At 37.2% G+C, this 24,526-nt stretch overlaps 3 protein-coding genes across 4 annotated transcripts; 2 read left to right on the top strand and 1 right to left on the bottom strand.

Moving 5' to 3' along the window:
- Positions 1 to 326: 326 nt before the first annotated feature.
- On the top strand, positions 327 to 16,263 carry LOC306873184 (large neutral amino acids transporter small subunit 2-like). Its single transcript, XM_079422287.1, has 12 exons — positions 327 to 495; positions 912 to 1,137; positions 4,888 to 5,092; positions 5,811 to 5,962; positions 9,632 to 9,757; positions 10,783 to 10,936; positions 11,238 to 11,361; positions 11,701 to 11,804; positions 12,112 to 12,208; positions 12,325 to 12,474; positions 13,372 to 13,549; positions 13,766 to 16,263. Exons 2-12 carry the CDS (start codon positions 993 to 995, stop codon positions 13,921 to 13,923), a joined length of 1,593 nt encoding a protein of 530 aa, XP_079278413.1. The 5' UTR covers positions 327 to 495; positions 912 to 992; the 3' UTR covers positions 13,924 to 16,263.
- LOC306873209 (ubiquitin-like protein NEDD8) lies at positions 16,256 to 18,539 on the bottom strand. The gene is made up of 4 exons (XM_079422321.1): positions 18,044 to 18,539; positions 17,808 to 17,855; positions 17,632 to 17,714; positions 16,256 to 17,546 (listed from the first exon to the last, which is right to left on the bottom strand). The coding sequence occupies exons 1-4, from the start codon at positions 18,059 to 18,061 to the stop codon at positions 17,426 to 17,428; spliced, it is 270 nt and encodes an 89-aa protein (XP_079278447.1). The 5' UTR covers positions 18,062 to 18,539; the 3' UTR covers positions 16,256 to 17,425.
- Positions 18,207 to 24,255, top strand: LOC306873192 (GMP reductase 1-like). 2 transcript variants are annotated; one of them, XM_079422300.1, is made up of 10 exons: positions 18,207 to 18,604; positions 18,980 to 19,115; positions 19,292 to 19,411; positions 19,520 to 19,603; positions 19,689 to 19,862; positions 19,952 to 20,033; positions 20,108 to 20,214; positions 22,163 to 22,205; positions 22,345 to 22,504; positions 22,847 to 24,255. In XM_079422300.1, exons 2-10 carry the CDS (start codon positions 19,029 to 19,031, stop codon positions 23,034 to 23,036), a joined length of 1,047 nt encoding a protein of 348 aa, XP_079278426.1. In that variant the 5' UTR covers positions 18,207 to 18,604; positions 18,980 to 19,028; the 3' UTR covers positions 23,037 to 24,255. The 2 variants fall into 2 exon arrangements, with proteins under 2 accessions (XP_079278426.1, XP_079278427.1); XM_079422301.1 differs by having other exon boundaries at positions 18,239 to 18,580.
- The last annotated feature ends 271 nt before the right edge of the window (positions 24,256 to 24,526 follow it).

Below are 24,526 nucleotides of genomic sequence, written 5' to 3'. Positions count from 1 at the left end.
GTGCAAATACTACCTAAAACGTTAAATCATACTTTTAATCAGACGTGTACTAAAATGTGTACATGCATAGCCTACTAGAAGAGCATTTATAAATCATTTTAAAGTCCCTCAGCCTTCTTTATGAGATTTTCACCAGAATTTGGAAGCAAACACATTGAGATGTTTAGGAAGAAGCGACAGAAAAATGAAATTGTATATTGTTTGGTTGAGGTAGGTCATATTCCTTGCCGTGCAGTTCAACAGCTTGCCAGGGCTTATGACTCATAAGTTATGAAGGAGTGACGTGGGGGAAGGGGAGGAGGTGCGACTGTACTTATGGAGGCGGTAGGAGGGGGCTGACATAAGGAGTAAATACTACAGACTGGTGCTTTGGATATCACTGGAGACTGTTTTCAGCGCGCGGACACTGAACTACCCAAAGGCGTTTGGCAGGAGTCCTTGCCAAAACGATGCACGCATTGTCTTGAGAACGAAGAAGCACCAGATATTTGATAGGTAGGCTACAGGAAGAAGGTTACATTTCTGAACAGGCTTGGTGCCGTGGCGCTTTGGTTTAAACGGCGATTAAAATAGCCTTCACAGCTATGATATAGCCTGAATAGCCTTCACAGACTCCAGTCGCAACACATAAAAGTTGATACTGCAGCATTACTGTAGTTTTTGTTATACGCTCCAAATTAGTGCTGTATATGGCTTTTTAACGCACGGAAAGGAAATTAACATTCAATAGCATCGACTGTGCCTTATTTTAATTGTATTGTATAGCCTTTCACGGCGGTCGCACATCTTACTCTGCCACTACACACAATATTTACTGACACATGCTTCAGAGCAGCCTCACGTTGAAATATAAAGGGCGCATAGCATATTTTGCTTGAGATAGTATACGGCTGTTTATGTGTACATTACAGTCGCTATCTGAGATCTGACCAGCGGTACGCGGCTCTAGCATCACCGCTCAATATCGAGGACTGAACATCTCAATTACCAACATGACGGATGGACCGAGACAAAGAGGCAGCGCAGCCCCGAGCACCAGCGAGGATGCAGCCGCAGACGCGGGGAATGCTGCAGGACAGTCATCGGTGGCGTTGAAGAAGGAGATTGGTCTCGTCAGTGCTTGTGGCATTATTGTCGGTAAGTGTTATGTTGTTCCTTTAAATATATTTCTCATAGGGATTTTTAACGGATGTATGATCAAGCATGCATGCTGAATAAAGCTGAAATCTTCCAGTCTGCTTCTCTCTCACACACTGATCAGTCCTATGAAATGGAAAATAGGTCATTTACGTTAGAAAAATTATATATATATATATATTTTTTTTTTCTTCTTAACTTGTATAGGCTATGTGTATATATAGCGCGCACACTGAAGTAGAGCATGATAAGGGTTTTTAATGGCCGATAAAGCATTTAAATGTTAATATTTGGTATCAATGTTAATCTTATTTTGCACACGTTATTGTTGTTGTTACTGTAAAAATTCTCATGGACATTATGTTTAGCATGTGTTGCAGTTTAATTTTTTTTTTTTTATAAATCGTTGATCAGTAAATTAATCAGTATTGGTCATACAAATGCTATAGATCACTATAGATCAGTCTTTTGTAGTTAAATATTAACAATGTAATGATCACAAACAACGTGCATATAAAAGAAGATTATTATTTACTCAAAACAACAAAGGCTGTCAGCTAGTCTATGGACTTCTGCAAAATAAGCATGTGCTTTTTTTGTTCAGAATAGAACATTATGGTTTAAAATACATATGGAACAAGAATAAAAAAAAATGCACCTAGCATGCTTATGTCAAATTAGTGTTCTTCACTTTCTCTTCAAATAAAATAAAAGTCTGTGGCAGAGAAACCACAAATTGAGTTGGAAGCAAAGACGGGGAACATGACTGAACTTTTGTTAAATTGTCAAGTTGGTTATTGTTGCGTACATTGCAGAGCAATTCTCATTTATTGCTTTAGGCAGCATTAAGCTATAAAAATATATTTGATTTAATGATAAGAAAATGAAAAGCAAAACCCACCCAAGATAATCCCAACCCACATTTTAACTGCAGCTATATGATAATCCTCTTCAGCAATCTTGATCAGGTCACGCATTCACATGCTCTCAGTCGTCCCACGTGAACATTATTATCAGGTGATTGTCGCTTCGGATCACTCAAAGCTTTCATCAAGACTTTGTTCTCTGTGTACTTTATTAAATTTATCAGAATACTTTATAACTGCTGCCATTCTCATCCTTATCAACCCATTCAGTGTGATATTGAACCCTCATTTACCTGGAAATGAAGCATGGACCTGAAAGTGAACTTTCTGTCGTTTTTGCTTAGTCCCATTTTTGGATGTTGATTTGCTGAATTATTAGATTGGAAACAATTGTCAGGAACAATTTTAGGAGAAGAAAGTTTGACAAATCTTCTGTAAGTGAATGAAATAGTAAGAGATTGTGAAATGATCCAACAGAGCTAACAGAGAGATGCTTTTGGATTGAACATCAGACATCAAGCTGGTTACAAGCTTGCAAAGTTGTATGTGTGTCCAACTAGATGTAACCAGTCAGCAAATCAATTAATCCCCCAGTAAGATGATTAAAATGAAATCAAAGTGAAAATCATTGTTATATATAATCAACATTGAATATAATTGGATCGTGTCCTCCTCAACCAATAAAACTAAAGGTCTTGATCTTTACTTTCTTTCTCAGTTGCAGTTTGATATAGAACCGAAACCAGTGTTGATAGTATGGTGTTTGTGGTGATCATACAAACCATTACAGATCACAGCTGAACCTATTCTGTTTAATGAAAAGAGACCATGTTTTTGTTCAAATGGCTTGCTTCGTTAACCCAAACTCTGATTTTTATATGTGAATTTGTAAAAGGGAAACATCTGGCTAGTACCAAGGCTACAGACCCACAGAAACAGTTGGATCAATAGAGGCCTGAAAGAAAATCAATAGGACAGTTGAGAGGGATTCATCTCAGCAAGCATGAGACCAAGAGCAATAAATAAATGTACCAAAGTACCAGGATTGTACATTACTGCACAATATATGAGCCATGTCTCTGCACAGTGATGGACTTTCAAATATGATAAGCTGATAGCAAAGAGTGAACTCATTTTAGGTAAGTGTGGCCACTGTGGCACCACCCTGTGCACTATAATGCATGTAGGCAATCAATGACCTAAATCCTGAATAAAGCTGCAGTATTGTTAGCAAAAATTTCACAGGCAAAAAGTTTATTGTCTATTGTTAATAGTGTAGTGATATATGAAGCACAGCTCACAAAAAGTAACTAACCAAGCAAATTTTTGAAATTTTTCTGGATTTTGTCTGCAAAAATTTCCCAAAAACAGTAGATGTGACTACACCTTAATGTTTCAAATCTGACAACAATGCTATCATAAATTTAGCTTTTTTCAAATCTAAAATCATGCTACAATACAGTATGGTGCAGCTAATTTGCATGCATGTTCTACAGTAAAAAGCCAAATGACACTTTTGTATAAAAGGGCTTTGAACTGAAAGGCGTGACTTCTATGTAGTGTTTGACAAGGCTTAGCGCAGTATGATTAGATCAATGTGAGCAGACTGACAAACTAGAATGTTAAATCAGAGATTGCTGCTCTGTTGCCTGTGATGTTTGTGCTGTGAACACTCACTAGGGAAGCAAAAGGATGCAGTATGAACAGGAAATCCATCTGCATTTTTTTCCCACTTGAGTCAGCAAAACTTCTCAATCTACAAGTGTGCACAATGATCTATCAGCCCCTTTAAGGATCACAGTTTAAAACGTGTTGATGTCCACATTTCACAGCCTCCATATAGTCAAATAATACTCTAGCTGGCTGAAACAAGATCAATCCCTACATGCTTTGGCAATAGTAAAAGATACCTATGATTGTATAAAGTTGTGTAACTTGTACTTTGAGGTCATGGGACATGCTGAAGTTTGTGATAATCATATCTTGACCGAGGTTTTTCACAACAGAGATTAAAGAACAGAACTGAAGGGGGAGAACACCCAAAGACAAAAGCTGAATGATCCGGTCTAGTCATAAAGGTTTATGGATATTCTTTTAGAAGAGATTATTCTGTGAATAAATCATGACTGCAGTGGCTGTAGAGAAGAAGTCATCTGATTTCTTGTTTACAGTGGCTGTGTTTAGCAGACACTTGTTTCCAAAGTTATTTACAGAACACGATTGCTGTGACAATCCCACTGGAAAACCAAGACTAGTTGCCATACTCAAGGGCACAGAGGTAATAAGGCAGAAACTCTCCAGCTCACACAGACCTGAAATTCCAGATGAAGCAGTTTGTGTAAAAAGCCCAGACAAGTAGTGCAATCAGAGAAAATTAAAGTGTAAACCACAGTTACAGTCCATGTGCAAAGGCGGTAGTCACTTCACAAACTGACTCACATATTAGATCGGCGGTTTTTGCCTAAGAAATCGTTTTTCCTTTGTCCAGTTGAATAATGTTTTATCTTTAAGAGCACGCTGGAGTGAATTTCTGTGTGCACACAATTATAGTTTTGTGTAGTACTGTGTTATAATTTACTTTTTTCAACAAAGTTGTATAGATTTATAATATGCATCAAAACATAAAAATAAATATTGACTTTAAAATGTATATCTTTAATGCATTTCTACAAATCTAAAATCTCTTTAAATCCTCGCTCCAGATAAAGCGCTTCAGTAGATAGAGCGCTTCAGTAGATTCATGCAGACATCCATTAGGCGTAGGTCTGTTACACATAATCAGTGCTTTTGTGGAGTTCATGGTGAGAATTGAAAGCTTATATAGTGACATGACAGCTCCAATTCTTTCTGTTTTCTCAACCTCTTTGTTTTTTTTCTTTTACAGGTAATATTATTGGCTCTGGAATCTTTGTCAGCCCAAAGGGCGTGTTGGAAAATGCCAGTTCAGTGGGCCTAGCCCTCATCGTATGGATCGTCACAGGTGTTATAACAGCGATCGGCGCACTCTGCTATGCTGAGCTGGGTGTTACTATCCCCAAATCTGGAGGCGACTACTCTTATGTCAAGGACATCTTCGGAGGGCTGGCAGGGTGAGGTTTTCAGCCACACTTTGGCTTTAATATTAGTTCCAGAGGCTACTTCTAAACAGTCAAAGTCCAAAGTCTATATTATTTCCAAAGGCTGCATCCACTTTTAATTTTTAAGTAGGTGACTTATTATTAGTAATGGAAACCTTATTGTGTAGGGTCATGACAGTAAGTCAGAATAAGTCAGAAATTTCAAGAAAAATAATTATATATTTATTTATTTAGTTTGCAGCCATCACAGACAAAATATTTTGAGTTACTGTGGACTTGTAATGTAATGTGCAATAAATATTACTATTTTCATGTAAAATCATATAAAGCGGATAGCTGAAAAAATTCAGAATGAATAGCTAGTTCTGTCCCCTCAAACGCCTGTATTCTCTTTTCAATGAGTAAACACCATTATCTGTCATTATATAGTAATTAGCCCTGGCTTTGCTCACATGCCAACAACCTTTGCTTAGCACTGTGACTGCTCTAATGAATGATACTGCCAGTGGACAGCCATTATTTGGTCACTCAGTCGTGACTCGATTTCACTCAGCACCAACAAATAATGGTGAGTCCTAAGATAAACGTATTTCTATATGCAAATAACACAATGCTTATCGCTAGCTAAAAAGAATCATGTTATTACTATTATGTGTTTTTTAAGATGAAACATAGTTAAGTATGTTTTTAGGGAATTATTATAACATCTATGTGTGATTTTGTGCTACAGGTTCCTGCGGTTGTGGATCGCTGTGTTGGTGATCTACCCCACTAACCAGGCGGTTATTGCTCTCACCTTCTCCAACTATGTCCTGCAGCCTCTGTTCCCCACTTGCTTCCCCCCAGAGAATGGTCTGCGTCTGCTTGCTGGTATCTGCTTGTGTGAGTACCAGAAGGAGAAACAAAGATCTCATTGTCCTAGTATTTAGGAATGTTAGGGATTTTGACATGCATATTAAGATGACTATTGATTTTGCTATAAGGCCTCCATTTAAAATTTAAGGCCTACCTTAGTAAGCATTGTCAATTCCTAGTCACCTGTCCTGGTAATGCAAATATTAAAATACTGTTAAGATACCATTAAGACCATTAATAATTACCATGTTCATGGCTGATGTTAAAATTATATTCTTTAATTAAAAGTAGAATCAATAATTTTAAATGCAATAAGTAAATAAATAAAAAAATCAAATTTAAAAGAGGATCTGGCTTTGATGTGAAAATATGTTAAGGTTAATGTTTTGAAAACTCATAAGATGGCAAATGTTGCATAAATCCTGTATTTTGAATACATTGTTTTGTGTTGTTTACAGATGCAACAACAAATTACACAATCACTATTTCCACATCTGCTGGTGATTCACTTGTTAACACTTGTATATTTTAGAAATTTTTCTCTGATAGCGCATGCACACTTTGTTGCCGGGAATGGGAACTTCAGTACATCCTCTTATGTTTGACCATAAGGTCAAATCACGCTCAGGCGAAAAAAACATTCAAAGCCAGGGCTAGAGAAACAGAGTTTGGGGACTGACAGAAAGAGCGAGATGAATTGATGTGTGAATGAAGAAGGTCGAGGGGTCTTATCCTGGGAGAGTGGACAGAAAGATTGTGGGAAAATGTGCAGGGGATAGAGAGGGATGAAAGTGAAAGAGAGTTTTTCAAGGTGTCAAGAAGCCTTGAGCGTGGGCTTTCTGCAAACTTCACGCTGGAGCTACAAATACTGCATGCTATATGTAGACAGACAAACAACAGAGACCCTTAGGAAAAGAGAGAGAGGTCAAGAGAAGATATTAGGTGATATTTAACCTTTCTTCAATAAGTTCCATTTTAAGAACAGCTGTTTAGATAGATTAATAATTTAATAACAGTTCATAACCCTTGTCTTTTTATGAATCGGAGTGAGAATGATCTATTTAACGTTTGGCTTGTAAACCAGTACAAGATGTTTGTCCAGTTTGTAGGGTAACAGAGCTGATCCAGCATTCATTGTGTAGGCTCTTAATGTAGGGGGACTGTATCAAGATCAAAATATTCGGACTGGAAGATTTGTTTATTTATTTTTTAACTAACCAGATGTTCTCAAGCTGCTCTGAAGCTTTTTTCTTCTTATTTAGTTTTGCTTTTGTTTTGTTTAGAGAACGGCAGGAATTGAGTGAAAGGGCAAAAGTGGACACTATGGCACAGTTTTACAGGATGTCCCTGCTCTTGTACCCTACTGCTTTATACCTCCTTAATGCTATTTGTTCTAGAACTTGTCTTGTCTGTAAGTGTGCGCACAGTTCTCTTTCAGAACATGCGTAAGTAGGCTGCATTTTAAGGGAACATAGGCACACTCTTGACTCAAACACTATTCCAAAAGGTAGTCTGGAAATATTGCATTTATATTTTTCAGAGAAGACAATCCAATAAGGAAATAGTTGTGTCTCAAATGCCGCACTATGCCCTTAGACTTTGCTACATAAGGAAAAATGAAGGTCTATTGCATCATCAAGGTATTTTCATCATAAAGGCACTTTTTCCTTTTGGAATTTCAGCGTAAACACACTATTTATACTTCAAAAGGGCATAAGTATGCAAAATGGGACACAACTATTCTGACAATCTCAGTGAAAAAAATCAATCTAAGAAGTGATAAGTGAGAGAAATGTTGAATATTATTATACTTACTGTATAAGTCATTCAATTTTATAATGTACTAAAAAGTTCAATCTACTTAAAAACTGACTATTTTATCCAAATATTTATGTGCACTGTGATTTATCAAAGCTGGTCTCACATGCTTAGCTTAGCAACAATGCTAACTGAATTGAAATCAGTTGTGAAACAAACTTTGCCTGTGACATGCTATTTGTATTACAGATCAATGTATTTTAAGGTGGGATGCTGCCTATGTAGGCAGTAAAAGAGCAAGACAGTCCACTTGGTTTTAAAACAGAGCCCATTGTGTTCAACGGGCTGTTGAATATGAGAAAACTTGTATAGCACATGTTTGTACTTGCATCAAATCCAAGATATCAAGGCAATAACATGTTAAATGAGTAACTCTGGCCTGCCTGTGTGTGTGTGTGTGTGTGTGTGAGAGAGAGACCTCCACTGTAAGCAGCTTATTGCAGTAAGATTTCTGTTGTCATAGGAATGTTTCTGCATGCTTGCATTAACACGGTATACTATGTAGTGCAGACTTCACTACCTCAATTCAAGTCTGTAACTTTCTTAGTCCTGTCTCTGCTTATTTTTCTTTTCCGAAAGAGTTTCACAAACACCAGCTTCTAAGACATCCCATCTAGTCCATTTCCCAGAATGCACTGCCCTTATCTCAAGACACGATTGGGCTCAGTTAAAGGCACGTCATTGCTCTGTACAGCGGTGTTGCTTTTACACAGAGATAAGACATAAGGATTACACCTCCTTGCCCAAAGCTTTGTAGTGTTTGGTTTGCCTGCGTTCCCATCATATTGTATTAGGCAGGGTGTCGCTTTGCACTGTCAAACTGTTTGTGTCCCATTAGCCACAAATAATAATTATAAAGGATTTTGTGCAACAAAATTTACTCCACCTTATTACAGTTGACTAGCATTGTAATGTCAGCGACTGTCGTGACTAGATGCTGTTCCAGGTGTAAGCAGTTTGACTCAATTCACATCCAGTTCACTCTAGTTTTGTATATACTTGCTCTGTTGATAGGTTAATTAAATATACATAGCAATATTGGTTTGTTTAATTACCTGTTGAGGTGGGTGATTTGAATTACTGCTTGGCTGCAAGTACATGAATAGCATGTAAATGAAAAAGAACAAAGCTGAACTCTGAAGTGCAAATCATAAAGCAGCCTTTTTGCATGTCTTGCAAGTTCTCAAAAGTGCAAGACTCAAAGTTTACTTGCGTGCTCATGTTTCTTGCGTCTCTCTGATTTTATGACCAAATATGTCTGTCACATGCCATCAGAAGACTGTGCATGTGACTGTGAGCGTTATTTAGCACATTTACTTTTTCAACAAAAATTTAAATAAGTAAAAATGTATATGAATGTATAAGAAAACATATTTTACATGTTCTAACTAGTTACTTTTTTCTCCTGATTTTTAATCACCTTTTAATACTTTTTTAAAGTACAAACATTTAATGTAATCTCTTTAAAATCATGAGGTAAAAAAAAAATCACTGCTTGAAAGTTTCCATTAGAATGATGCTAGCAATTTCTCAATTGTAGATTTAAAAAATGAATACAGTTTTTGAATAAAAACATCTGCTAAATCAATAAAATTTCATATTATAATTATTTTGTGCTGCCTTATTTCACCCGTCTATCTGTCTCAGATGTTGCAGTGCATTCAAACGTTTATATATATTAAAAAGTGTTCCTGAAGGTCTATTCAGAGCTTTTCATTTGTGTTTCTGATTTATTCCTCATAGCTGAAAGCATTATTTTATAATCCTTCAGCATACTAGACTGCTCAAACTGCAGGGGGCCATTAATCTCACCAAAGGCTCATAATGTGTGTGTGTGTGTGTAACCAGCCTAGTAACCTCCATGTCTTTGTGTTACAGTGCTGCTGACTTGGGTGAATTGTGCTAGCGTGCGCTGGGCAACACGGGTACAGGATGTCTTCACTGCAGGGAAACTTCTGGCCCTCATTCTTATCATCATCATGGGCCTCGTACAAATCTGCAAGGGTAGGCACCATATGTCTCTGTATGTGTGTGTGCTTGTTATATATTACTGGCTATTCAAGAAGGTCTGTGCTAAATATCAGAGTGTACGTGTGCATGTGTGTGTGTGTGCGCGCACGTGCCGTGTACGTTTGTAGAAGTGTGCATGTGTGACTCCCTGTCCTTTTGGGCATGTTGCTTCATCTCTAGTAGCTCCGTAAAATCTCCAGAAAAACTGAAAGCACAGCACTTCCCCTCTCTGTCTCGTAGTCTCAGCAGAAGTCGCTGGGTTCAAACCCTCTAATAAAAAATAACACTGATAATGCAGCTTTCACAGCTGATGCGTCAGAGAGGATTCAATAATGATCACACTGGCGATGGCCTGTTAGCTCAGATGCTGACCTGATAATATGAGAGTGACAGATGTGATTCCACGCCAAATCTCTAAGAAAAACTGGATTTGGGTTAGTTGGCACTGGCTGCTCTTTAATGTGGGCTCTTCAAGGTCACATATGCTCTCAGAGAGGGTTCAGGGAGTACATGTGACCCAAAGTCCTGACCCTAGAAATGTGGTATTAACACTATGGCTTAGGTAACAAAAAGATTGTATGCTCAGAAAATCCAACCCAAACCAGTTAAAAGTTGTAGTTGCATTTTGGAACATGGTTGCTGGTTTCTAAATGGTTCAAGCTGCTTTAGGTGGATTACTAGCTGGTGGGAATCTGTCAGAGATGGTAGACCATATTGATAAAATGTGCCTTGCTGGAAAAAATTGGTACCAGGTTTTTTTTTATGGTCCAAGATCAGTTCAGCCAGATTACTACCAGCTTGATCCATCTGATTTTATCTGGCTCTGCTTAAACCTACTACAATCACAATGATATTTTGGTCCAGAGAACTCGAGGTTGCTGTTTTTGTGATAACTTTAAGCTGTTTCGGGTGAAAGGTTTTGCTAAAAATTAACTAACTAGCTAATAAACAAGAGGCATTTTGTAACGAATTTTCCTTTGAATATTTCATCACTATTGTTCCCTTTCTTCTTTCTCCAGGCGAGTATTACTGGTTGGAGCCGGCCAATGCTTTCGAGCCGTTTCAAGACTATGATATCGGTCTGATCGCTCTAGCATTTCTACAGGGGTCCTTCGCCTATGGTGGCTGGAATTTCCTCAATTATGTCACAGAGGAACTCGTCGACCCCTATGTGTAAGCCAATTCTCATCCAAAGGGTTTACAGTAATTCAACACCGTGTTCTCAATATTTAATTAGCGTTAACAAGATACAAGTTTGTAATATCCAGCAGAGAACTACATAATGGATCAATAGTTGGAATGGTTTGCAGTATATTAAACTGCACAAGTAGAAAGAGCCAAACGGATCACTGCATAATTTTACACAATGCTCTGAAGTGGCAGCTGGAATCTGCCTGTAGTTGTAGTTGGTAGCTGAAATAATGCAATGTACTTCTTCTGACTGAACACTTTTGTTTTTTATTTTTCCTTACAGCAACCTTCCCCGTGCTATCTTCATCTCCATTCCCCTTGTTACCTTTGTGTACGTTTTTGCTAACATTGCTTACGTCACTGCCATGAGCCCTCAGGAACTGCTGGCTTCTAATGCTGTAGCTGTGGTGAGTAACCTGTGTCCATTCTTCCCACTCAGACACTACCAGATTGCAAACTGAATGATTGTTTTGCTTTATGCAGGAGATTCTTTGATATATCTACCCAAGTATCAATATTTAAAGTTCTTTGATTGATACTTGGAATGAGGTCTTGATGCCTGGCCTGCCAGTATACCATTCAAACAGATATATCAGACTCCAGAATCTTCTGCATTCAGTTCTAATGACTTTCTTAATGAAACAGCACAGATATTATGGACATGATAATGCATGTATTCGACCAACGTCCTCTTTTCCTCTGCTTGTCTCTTTTCTCTCCTTCACCACTCTGTTGCTCTCTCCCAGACGTTTGGTGAGAAGCTGTTGGGAGTGATGTCATGGATCATGCCCATCTCTGTGGCCTTGTCCACATTTGGGGGGGTCAACGGCTCCCTCTTCACCTCCTCTCGGTCAGTCCCTCCATCCATCCATCCATCCATCCATCCATCCATCCATCCATCCATTCATCATTCATACACAAGCCTCAATGATCTATCTATCTATCTATCTATCTATCTATCTATCTATCTATCTATCTATCTATCTATCTATCTATCTATCTATCTATCTATCTATCTATCTATCTATCTATCTGTCTGTCTGTCTGTCTGTCTGTCTCTCTCGTTTCTGTCTGTCAGTGTCTTCACATACTCCCTTCTAATGATTATATTGGCATCCTAAATAACAGTATTCTTGGGTCCTCCTCACATTGTTCAGGTTGTTCTTCGCGGGTGCACGTGAAGGTCATCTACCTAGCTTACTGGCTATGATTCATGTGAAGCGCTGCACCCCAATTCCAGCCCTGCTCTTCACTGTGAGTATTATATATATACCCCCTTCTCCCTCTTCTTTATACCTCACTCTCACTTTTCTTGAACATGAATGGTCTTCATGATGTGACATCAAACACCCTCTCTTGCTCTCTTGCAGTGCATCTCAACACTTCTGATGCTGTGCACCAGTGACATGTACACACTCATCAACTATGTGGGTTTCATCAACTACCTCTTCTACGGTGTCACTGTTGCGGGGCAGATCGTGCTGCGGGTTAAACAACCAGATATGCACCGGCCAATTAAAGTAAGTCCTAAGAATTACTGAAAGCCAACGTTAACAAAACCAAACCTTTTTACTATTTTTTTTGCTCAGTGATCTCAATAGTTGTTGGCTTTTTATTGATGTCTTACCTTCTGTATCTATCCGGTATTCTATTCAGCAAATTTATTGATATTGCTATTGATAGTTTTCAGTCATGTGACCGGCTCGAAGACTTGGAGGGCAAAACATCCATAGAACTGCTGCACAAGCGTGTCAATTTTTCATCTGTTTTCATCCACAAATATTTAGATCACCTCTCAAAAGAATAAAACAAAGGTATTTCTGAACAAAATGCAAGTTCTGGCCATTTGCAATCCATATTAAACACCCGCGGCAATATTTCAATCATAAACAGTGCAACAAAACGTTGTAAAAACACTTAAAGTGCCTTAATATATTTAAAACAGTAATATTAAAAGATCAAATTCAGTAATCACCAAATGAATGATGCATAGTTTACACAGGCAATCAGATGAGGCCGGAATATCAACGCAGTCTGCTTAACGGTTTAGTGTTTTCCTTCTAATGGTTTTCTATTTAATGTGAAACTTTGCACATTGCGTTTATATTCTGCCTTCATCTTCTTGCCTGTACAAAATATACATCATCAATAAGGTGTCCACTGAATCTCACCTTTTAATATCTGCGTTTAACTACATTATTACTTGATGCAATCTGCGTTAAAATAGCTGGTGGTCAGTGGAGCAAAACTTTGTTTTGCCCGCCAGGTGGGCGTTCCTATAAGGGTGTGACGTCACGTGAAAACTATCAATAACCTTTGCATCATGTTGTGATTGTCCAGTTCCAGGTATATACGTCTCATATAAACTGAAACCTTAAGATCATTTTTCCTGCTAACGTTACTTCTGCTACTCACAGATCAGTCTGGTGTGGCCTGTCATCTATCTGCTCTTCTGGGCCTTCCTGTTGATTTTCTCTCTGTACTCTGAGCCTGTGGTGTGTGGCATTGGCTTGGCCATCATGCTTACTGGAGTCCCTGTCTATTTCTTGGGTGTGTACTGGGACAACAAACCACAGTGTTTCAATACATTTGTTGGTAAGTTGAACACAGTTCAAAGATGTGTTAAGCTTAATGATAACATCACTATGACAAACTATGTACTCGAGTAATTTATACTGTTATACAGCAAGGATGCATTAAACAGACTTATAATGGTACAAAAGATTTTTATTTCAAATAACTATTCTATTCATCAAAAAATCCTGAAAAATGGTATGGTATGTAAACTGAATAAATTTTTTGTGTTTTCAGACAAGATGACATACCTGGGTCAGAAGTTTTGTGTAGTGGTCTACCCAATGGAGGACGAGAAAAAAAACGAGGAGTCTGTAGAAGAGATCGAACTGAAGGAACAGTCGGTTCCACTGTCAGCCGAGGATGAGCAGACACCGAAATCAGCTGACTGCTGAACAGACATATGGAGACACACTGATTCACTCACATATGGGCAGCCAGATTTATTCAGATAGACACTGGAAATCAAACTCAGATTTTTCAATACCTCTGTATTTTGCCTTTTCATAAAGAGGGGGTTGCACTGGAGTGTAGTGGCTAAGCTCAGGAGAGTAATGAACAGAGACTAGCTGCTCCACAGGTCATGTGGTTCTGCTGTAGTGGTCTTATTCAATATTCTCCGTTCTCTCTAGTTGCTAGTCTCTTAGCAACTGCTTTCTACTCCATTTGCTGTGCAACAGAATTACAACATTAAAATGTGGGATGACATAAAGCTCTAGAATGCATTACATATAAACACTGGTTTGGAAGGGTCTGCATTTTTTAAAAAGACCTTTCTGAAACATTTCTTTTCTATGAGAATTAGAATTCCGTTTCGTTTATGCTAAAAATGCCAAAATACATCATGGCTTCACCTGAAATGGTGCCAGGGTTTATTTTATTTATTTATTTATTATTGAGTACATTCTAATGTTCTAATTCTTACCCCCTCTTTATTTTTCCGTTTGTTTTAGTTATCTCCCAAAACTCCCAGGAATAAATGTTTTTTATAAGCCAAAGCTGTATTTTAATTTGACATTTTCTCATTTCGATTGTATTTCATCACACCAAAACACAAGCATTTCTTTTTATATAGTTTGATATTTTTGATTGTCCTGTTCTAATCATATTCCTTTGTCGTTATGAAATTATTGTTCTTTTACATTTTATTTTCTCTGTTCTCTTTCCTGAAGGAAAGCTCTGGGATCTTTTTTTAATCATCATATTTTTAAGGCATATATAGAAGAACCAATTGTGGTGGTTCAGAGTAGATTTCTACCAGGTTACTCTGGTACTGATACAATTTAAGCTCTTTTATTTGCCTTAAAACTTTTACATAAACTGTATAAAGTTATTATCACTGCTGAAGAGTATGTTTCGTTCTGATATTTTTGAAGATATAAAAAGTGTTCAGTGAAAGCTTAAAGAGGCCATTGTGAAATGAAGTGTTGCAATGGTATCTTCAAGTCTGTGTGGACTTTTCACAGAGAATATAGCTCCTGACACAATCAGCTTTATTGCCACAGTAATAACCGGCAAGTTTGCTTTCACGCAGTGTAATTACTTCACAAGAATAAACACAAATATATATTCAAAAGTGCAGAGCTTTTGGTTATATATGGTGAAAAAAATGAAAAACAGTAGTGATGCATAGATAGTGTCTGTGATGTAGCTGAAAGCCTGTGAGAATGTAATAGTTTTGCTCCTGTCATTTATTATGTGAATATTCAAAAACTTGAACTCAATTATGCCAGAAGAGCTTGTTAAATCAGTCTTATAATGCGCAATATATTATGATTGTGTAGATGGAATGTAGATATTAATGTAGGTGCAATACAAGGGACTAGAAACAATCGATCAAGCTAACAAACATAGTCCAGATGATGACATTAATATAGTAAATAATTGAACTACACACCAAATGGAGAGCATTAAAGATAATTAATTTTCTAATAAAATTACTTAAAATATATTCATTTGTGTAAGTAAATAATATATGCTCAGTTCAAGAGTACATGATTAAAGTGTTCAGTATGTATGTCACTTGTCCATACAAGCGTGTAAGGCTTTTTAGTGGTCACAGGGTCTTTTTATTGTGCCTCTGTATTGATGTCACACCTTTACCCACTTGTGAAGACTATGGAAAAGTGCCAGTTGTTTTTGTTTTATTATTTTTGCAGATATGTAGTGTGTAGGTGCTGTATAAAAAGCAATATATATATATATCAGTGTAATTCATTGCACATCCATTTTGCATGAGCTTAATCCTCCACATTGTATGTATGTATCATCGAAGGCGCAGAGCACCTTTGGTTGTAGTAATGCTGCTCCGTTGTTGTGCCTCAGTATCCAGCACTGCCTACTGTGTGCTAAACACAAACACTATGTATATTTTATATGGAAGCTGCGACTCTGCTGCAATATTTGGCTTTTCTTTCCACACACACGTTACCATACAGGTGATACCAAAAGCCATGCAAAATGGATTCCGTCACACATTTGATTGTCACATTAGTAACAAATGATGGATGTTAATATTTTGAATGTCCTCACAATTGCATAAAAATCAATGAGAGAATGACTTTTATAGATTATATTAAGATATGTACAGTTTAAAATGATAAAGACCACATAGCTCACATTACCACTTACCCAACTGGGGGTGAACGGTTTGTACCAGAGTCTTCTTGTTTACTCTGTTTTGTATTTGTTTGAACAGTATATATTAAAAGACAAATAAATCTATATGCTGAACCAAGGAAGACGTGTTTATTCAGTCTGACAGGAAAAACTGTGCTATACTGCCACCTGCAGTGCAGCAATTTAGGAAAATGGCAGATTAAGGTCACCTTGTTCAATAGTTTCACAGCTGTCACGTTAAATTTAAAGGTTTTTCAACTCACTTGGGTTATTTATTCGCCACATGGATTGCACATTACGGTTTTTCTCAGTCGCTTTGGCTCATTTTGAAACAATCTTATTCTCTAAACTATATGTGTAATTGTTTTATGGGACATCACAACTACACTGCATGTCTACAGAACATAATTGTATGCTTCAAAACCTACTTATTGTGTCAGTAAATTGACCAATGTCACCAAAATGAAAAGTTTCGACATCGTGTGAGCCATACTGGTCAAAATGTTTAGACGTTTTTGGGTTTTTTTGGTAGACAATCCTTAAAATCTGTTATATACAAATGTACTTTTTGTTGACATTGTCAGTTTTGTCTAGCTGAATGCTACTGTGTATCACACTGAGATTTTTAGATAGTGTTTAACAGCAGATAAAAATGTCAATACTGAAGTACACAGAAAAATAATATGCATATTTGTGTGTACGCATTTTTTATTTCAATGTGGTGCATGTAAACAAACAAAACATTTATAGATATCATAAATATATGTCTGACAGGTTTTAAGAATTAAAAGGATCATGCATGAGACTGCTTACACGAAGAAGGAACGTTTAGATTTGAATTTCACTAAAAATCAGTAAGCCATGTTCATTTAGTAGAAAATGACTCGAGAAATTCACATTTAGTGTGAACAATTAGTTTATTGTTCAGAAATCTGACCATATTGTTTTGAGAAAAACATTCTCATTCAAGAGTTGAGCCTAAGCAATTGAAGAAAACTTGAAAACCATGTGAATGACGAAAGAATAAACACTGTTACATGATTAAAAGGTTGCATCAATTTTTATTGACAAACTGATACATCAGTTTTACCTTGATTTTTAACACTTCTTGTAAACTTAACCAAAAGAGCACAATGATGCTCTTAAATTAAGAGGGAGTGGCATAAACAGGAAGAAGCTGATGAATATTCCAACAAACAAAGAATGCAGTGGCTACCGCTCTTCAGTCCAGATGGTTCAAATGGTTTCTGGTGACTAGATATCTAAGGTGACTGGCGGTTACATAGATGAGAGGAGGCTGCTGGGATGCTGGTGGACCTGCCCACCTCTCAGTGCAAGAACCAGATGCAGCACAGAGCCACCCTGGATCTTGTAATCAGCTGCCGTTTTCTCATCATTCCTGAGGTGGAGAAGATGGGAGGGTTTAGAATAAAACTACAGAAATATTCAAGAGCATGATTTAATGTGCACATAAAATACATTACATCTGTTTTCCACTGTAGATGAGTCTCTGTTGCTGGGGTGGGATTCCCTCTTTCTCCTCCACTCTCTCTTTTATTCTCTCCACCTGAATAAAATGGACGCATCAATGCTCTTTACTGTCAACTGCGGGCTCATCTTTTAACATATGCTGTAAATTATTAAGCATTTTATATTGTACCTTGTCTGTGGGCTCGATGTCGATCTCGATTTCTTTGCCAGTGAGTGTCTTTAAAAACAATGACGACGATTAAGTCATTTAGACATCAGATTTGCCTCTGAATGGGTCTTTTATCATTTACATACCACAGTTTGTTAATGACTTACTGTATTTAATCAAATAATCACACTAGCTCAGTCTAGAACCTGGATATGAACTGTGCTCAGTGAAAGAGCTGCTCTTCGTTCATTTCTTACCTTGACTTTAATTAGCATTGTGGCTTCTTCTGTTTTAGAAATACATGCAGGGAAACTGAATGCGAATATAATCAGGCGATGGTGGAAGAAATTCAGACACCTCTAGTCAAAATATTCTCACAATTTCACACCGAAGTTCCTGCGTCACTGAAAAATAATTCCTACCGGTTCTAGAGTCTGGAGGAAACGTTCCGTGTGGAACTTAGCGGCATTCGATTCCAGTTGAAGATTTAGAACTTTGCAAGATGAAGAAATTGTTTTATATTTTTAACTTAGCAAACTAGCTCTAAATAACAAAATATTTAAATTGAATTCAAACTGACCGGGAAAAATTTAATTTGCGACATTTAGTGCGACAGTACGCTACAAATCAATCGTTGTCTGTAGTTTTTCGCCGTACGTTTGAACTTGAATTTGCAGGCAAGCCGTCAGTATAAAGACTACAGTACATACGCTGACAGCCGTAAACATCCGCGCTCCAAAAACGACCGCCTCCAACCCGGAAAAGGTTTCATTCTCTTCTAAACAGCTCATCAAGTAGGTGCTCATCTGCAATTATAGGTAGGACAATATTTATTTTGTAGCGCGTATATATAAGAACACGTGTGTAATTATTTGTAATGGACAGAAAACACATGTGGAGTCAAGATGACAGAAAAGCAGCAATTATGATCTTGTGGCCTAGATTATCTGACAGCTAAAACGTGCAGAACAGAACCAGATGTGAAACATTTAAGTGCCATTTCATTTGACTCTTTTTTTAAGATGCATTGCTTTACTCTCCTGTCTGAAATGGAATAAGTAATTGGTATTCTAAAATGTTTAATCATAGATTTAGAGTTTTTACATAATTATGAAAGAGGATATTTCCTGTCTCACACTGTATAACTGAAGGAGTGGGAATGTTTTTCTTTCCCTTGTCTTGTGTTTTTGCAGACAGTGAGATACAGTTAAAGCAGTCTCAAGGCCATCCTCTTCAGCAGCCATGCCACGTATTGAAAATGATATCAAACTCGACTTCAAGGATGTGCTGCTTCGACCCAAAAGAAGCACTCTTAAATCTCGCAGTGAGGTTAGTAACTCTTAATAGGTTTTTATTTGCATTATAGATGTCATATAGAGTATTAGTTTGGTCTGGCCTCGGTTTCATTTAAGTTCTATTGCAATCACACATGTGGTGCAATGTCAACTACATTTTAGGTTCACTTTCTTTACTTTTCACACTCTTCTGTCTCTCATCTGTTTCAGGTGGATCTCATGCGCAGTTATACGTTTAGAAACTCAAAGGGAAGTTACCGTGGCATTCCCATCATAGCTGCTAACATGGACACCGTGGGGACTTTTGAAATGGCCTTAGTCTTACATCAGGTGTGAATGAAATCTGTTCTGATTTCACTGAATTACACTGTGCAGATTTTGTCCTCTTAACCAGACAGCAGCTTATTTTAATTATTGTCATTTTTGTTTATTTTGTAGTTTAGTCTCTTTACAGCCATCCATAAGCATTATTGTGTGGATGACTGGAAGGAGTTTGCATCCAAACACCAAGAATGCTTACAGGTGAGCAATATCTTTGCTAGAATTTAAATCTGCTCAAAAAAATCCCTAGACTGTTGATATTTAAATGATATCTTTATTTCTCCAGAGTGTAGCAGTCAGCACGGGGACAGGTGATGGGGACTTTGAGAAACTGGTGGCTATTCTGGCTGCTGTACCTCAGATTCAGTACATATGTGTGGATGTGGCCAATGGCTACTCTGAACACTTTGTTAACTTCGTGAAAGACGTGAGGCAGAAGTTCCCTACACACACTATCATGGTCAGTTACCCAACAGCAGATCAACATTTCATTGACATTGTCTCAATAGCAGTCATCTTAAGATTTTGAAATCCATTTGTATTTTGTAGGCTGGCAATGTGGTCACAGGAGAGATGGTTGAAGAGCTGATTCTTGCTGGCGCTGACATCATCAAAGTGGGCATTGGACCAGGTGACGTCATCACAGTTTCGGATGGTGTTCAGATTCATATTACACCAGCTTCACACATATGTTCATGTGTGCAGGTTCTGTGTGCACCACTCGTAGGAAGACCGGTGTGGGTTATCCTCAGCTGAGCGCAGTCATTGAGTGTGCTGATGCTGCACACGGCCTGGGTGGACACATTATATCTGTGAGACTCTTGTGTTTCAGAGCTAAGTTCTTACATTAACCCTATAAAGCCTTACATTACATTAACCCTATGCATTTCTATAGCCTCGAATTAATCAACATGAAAAAGAACAGCTTAGGTTTACTTGATTTTCCATATATTATGTTTTAGAAAAACATGTTAAAATGTAGATCAAATATGATACAAAAAGCTTTTCTGTATCGTTTAATTTTTTAATCTCTTAATTGTTATTGTATTGCATTGCCCCTAAAAAATTAAAACTATGGAGCTTTGATCATAAAACTAAGCATTTAAATATAATTTACTAATCTAAATATTATTTTGAAATATAGAGTGACAACTGATGTTTACATGCATTTTATTATATCACCATACAAGGGTTTAAATCTGCCACTGCTCCAGTTTCACAGGGTGTTCCTCAAGGTTCGGTTCTTGGACCACTTCTGTTTATCATTTACATATATCCACTTGGTGACATCATACGCAAGCATGGACTTCAATTTCATTGCTATGCTGATGACATTCAAATTTACCTATCCACCAGCTCTGATAGGTTATCACTGCCCGACTCACTTACTGCATGCATCAGGGATATCAAGCTTTGGTTGTCCTTGAATTTCCTTAAGCTAAATAATAACAAAACTGAAATTTTGATGATTGGCTCTGCTGCCGCAGTCAAAAGGATGGACCTGTCCTTTGAAATTGAGGGGGTTCATGTTAAGCCTTCTTCATCTGTCCGTAATCTGGGTGTCTTATTTGACTCATCTCTATCTTTCGCCTCTCACATTTCTTCTGTTGTTAAAACCTCTTTTTTCCATCTTCGTAATATTGCACGTCTTCGATCTTCTCTGACACCAGCTGATGCTGAAATCTTAGTTCATGCATTAATTACATCACGTCTGGATTATTGTAATGCTCTATTTCTCGGTCTGCCTAAAAAACTTATTGCAAGGTTACAGTATGTTCAAAACTCAGCAGCACGACTTCTTACCTCCACCAGGCGTTCTGCTCATATTACTCCTCTACTGCATGATCTTCACTGGCTACCTGTGGCATCTCGTATACATTTTAAGATATTACTTCTCACATTTAAGGCATTAAACGGTCTTGCACCTCCATATCTGTCTGACCTACTGTACTCCTACTCTCCACTCCGGCCCCTCAGATCATCTGAGCTTGGTTTTTTGTCTATTCCTCGTTATCGGCTGTCCACTGTAGGTGGTAGGTCATTCAGTGTCAACGCTCCGAAATTATGGAATTCACTACCCCTTACACTTCGGAACTTATCTTCTTTATCTACCTTCAAGTCTCAGCTAAAAACGTACCTGTTTAATTTGCATTTTGGATAATGTGGCTTTATTTTGTATATGTTTGTATTGTCTTTTGGGTATGTAAATGTTTTGTATAGCTCTATGTAAAGCGACCTTGAGCAATGGAAAGGCGCTATATAAATAAAACTTCTTCTTCTTCTTCTTCTTTATGTAAGGGTATACTGTTTTAAAAAAATCTTATACTCTTAGCAATCAAATGTAATATTGCTTTTTGTCCATATTAAAAAAGAAAATAACAACAAAAAACACGCATACAATATCATGCTCCAAATGGTGTATTTTTGCTCAGTTTGGGCCTAAAATTAAATTGAGGTTTTTCCTCCTCTAGTATAAGCTCAATATTCTCATTATATTACATGGGCCATAAAAGCCTGATGTATTAAATATGGACAAGAGGCAAACACACTTTTATTTATTTATTTATTTTTCAATTTTCTTTTATATTTCGCTTGAAGGTTGAATAAATTGTTCCATTTTAAACAAATGGTTTTTCCTGACATTATGTCAGGCTTTATAGAGTTAACAATGAAGAGTAACAGACCATGCTGCTTGCGTACTTTGTTGACATATAAGCTTTGATCATGTGTTTGTGGGATCTGTTTTTCATCTCGCTGTAGGATGGGGGATGCACCTGCCCAGGCGATGTCTCCAAAGCATTTGGTGAGTTTTGGTAACACTGCATTGTAATAATACCATACAACAAGAAAGCAACACGTTTTAGAAGGCCAAATTTTTTTAGATGTTGGTCACAACCGGTGTCACATTAAGCTTGTGTTTGATCGGCTAAATTGTGTGACAGGAGCTGGAGCAGACTTTGTGATGCTGGGAGGAATGCTTGCTGGCCATTCTGAGAGTGCGGGCGAAATCATAGAGAAAAACGGCAAGAAGTACAAACTGTTCTACGGCATGAGCTCAGACACAGCCATGAAGAGGCATGCTGGAGGTGTAGCAGAGTACAGGTAAGCTCATGAGAGAGACACGATCATGCTGGAGCTTGTGGATTATTTTATCGAGTGGTTTGTAAATTACATAACACAAATGTTATTTGGTAAATACCCAATCAAGTAATCTTTATTTATATAACACATTATAAAATACAGAATCTTTCAAAGCAGCTTAACAGTAATAAACAGGAAAATAACTACAATGCTACCAAATATGATTCAAATTCTGCTGTAAGCAGTTTTAAAAAGACAAAAGCATCATTATTAAATCTATAATGGCCAGTTTGATTTACATGTTTGGACGATCAACACCACTCTTGAGTTGATTGATATTAATTGTCATTTTTGTGTTTTCAGGGCGTCGGAGGGTAAAACGGTTGAAGTGCCTTACAAAGGGCCTGTGGAGGTGACGGTGAGAGATGTGCTGGGTGGAGTTCGTTCCACCTGCACATATGTGGGTGCTGCTAAGCTTAAAGAGTTGAGTCGTCGGACCACCTTCATTAGGGTGACCCAACAGCTCAACACAGTATTTGGTAATGATAATTAAGCCAGTCTAACCAGGTCCATATTGAACCAAATTATGCTAAATCTATGCAAAGGTCATTTTATTCTCTCTGCAGTCAGATGCACACATATGCATAGTCACTCACAAACACACATACACCTCACATCATCATTTAGTGTTATAACGAGTATTTTTGGGCGCGCACATAAGCTTTTGAATTCAAAGGCTTTCCCCAGATGCTGTATTAAGGCCTAAAGCAACTGCATGGCCTTTCATTTTTTGATTCATCACTATTTGAAAACTTCTAATTTTGGAATTAACTGTTCAGTTTTTAAGGACACTGTAATACCGACTTCTTACATTCATTCTGTCTGTTTTAGTCTTATACTACATTGTAGTAACCGATGAGAACATACATTTGTTTCAATGTATGTTATTGCACTGCATTGATAGTGTATGTTTTGTGCAGTTTATGTTTTAGTTCATAGCCTTAAAATCTTGAGTTTGTTCTCTGTTCATTTGTCAAAACAACCTCTGTTAGAGCCTTGGATTTTATCCAGAAAATTTGGGTACTATTTTAGACTTTTTTGTAGATTTTAGCTCAACATCTATGCATAGTGTCCTATTTTTTTTTCTGATAACATTCTGATTTTTCATTCTGTTCACTGGACCAGTGCAGATATATGATATTGTAAAGACCTCCATTATATTATAAAGAATATATTTGAAGACCAAGAAAGGATCATTTTTAACACTTTTAATGGATCATCCTGTGTTTGTATGTAACAAATGCAGTGGTATTACACAATCTTTTGACATCTTAATCAGTTCCTGTAAAAGTATCGGCATTATTTTATGCATTTGAGCTCGGTTTGATCATTAGACATACTGTATACTTAAAACTTTTCTACTTAACTCTTAATTAACCTTAATAATTAAAAAAAAAATGAATTTCGTAGTTTTGACATTCCATCACAGTTTGTGTCCTTATTGATTGTGACTTAAAGTTGCTGCTGGAGTCGATATGAATGACTGGTGAAGAAATCAATTTTTTCCCACTTGCATAATTTGCTGAAAACCAGATGGTCCCTCTGTTGGTTTATAAGTAGAAGGTATAATTTGATGCATATTGATATTAATCTTTATTACATGCTGTTAGATCATTTTTAATCTTTATATTTCACGGTTCAAATAATTTCAGATGTTTAATTTTTAATATCCCTGTATTGGATTGTGAAAATAAATCATTTGGATAATCACTAAAGAATGACTTGTGTTTTTTGCTTTGTAGGTACATAATGTTTAATATATTTAGCAAAAGAAAATATTTGGATAAAATTTGAATACAGATAATGGTGTTTGTGACTTTAAAGCCTATGTATTTCACGGTCAGTGTAAACATGCTGGCGCCCCTTCATTTTTTATGCTTAAGGTTTATGAGCCATAATTTATCAGTGGTGCAAACTTGTCACCTTTTTCACTCCTGACGTGTTTGCATCCCTGATTTATACACAACACATCAGATACATACA

This window comes from Barbus barbus (genome assembly GCF_936440315.1).
Source record: "Barbus barbus genome assembly, chromosome: 1".
In the NCBI taxonomy this organism is placed as follows: Eukaryota; Metazoa; Chordata; class Actinopteri; order Cypriniformes; family Cyprinidae; genus Barbus; species Barbus barbus.
This window is presented reverse-complemented; position numbering and strand designations above follow the sequence as displayed.

Excerpts from the sequence above, each read along its gene's own strand:
- LOC306873184 (XM_079422287.1), top strand. The coding sequence starts at position 993 with ATGACGGATGGACCGAGACAAAGAGGCAGCGCAGCCCCGAGCACCAGC. Across the intron at positions 5,963-9,631 it reads GCTTGCTGGTATCTGCTTGT|TGCTGCTGACTTGGGTGAAT; the intron begins GTGAGTACCAGA and ends TTTGTGTTACAG. Across the intron at positions 13,550-13,765 it reads GTGTTTCAATACATTTGTTG|ACAAGATGACATACCTGGGT; the intron begins GTAAGTTGAACA and ends TTGTGTTTTCAG.
- LOC306873209 (XM_079422321.1), bottom strand. Across the intron at positions 17,715-17,807 it reads ACATCGAGCCCACAGACAAG|GTGGAGAGAATAAAAGAGAG; the intron begins GTACAATATAAA and ends CATTTTATTCAG. Across the intron at positions 17,547-17,631 it reads ATCTACAGTGGAAAACAGAT|GAATGATGAGAAAACGGCAG; the intron begins GTAATGTATTTT and ends TCTCCACCTCAG.
- LOC306873192 (XM_079422300.1), top strand. The coding sequence starts at position 19,029 with ATGCCACGTATTGAAAATGATATCAAACTCGACTTCAAGGATGTGCTG. Across the intron at positions 19,604-19,688 it reads AACACCAAGAATGCTTACAG|AGTGTAGCAGTCAGCACGGG; the intron begins GTGAGCAATATC and ends TTATTTCTCCAG. Across the intron at positions 19,863-19,951 it reads TCCCTACACACACTATCATG|GCTGGCAATGTGGTCACAGG; the intron begins GTCAGTTACCCA and ends TGTATTTTGTAG.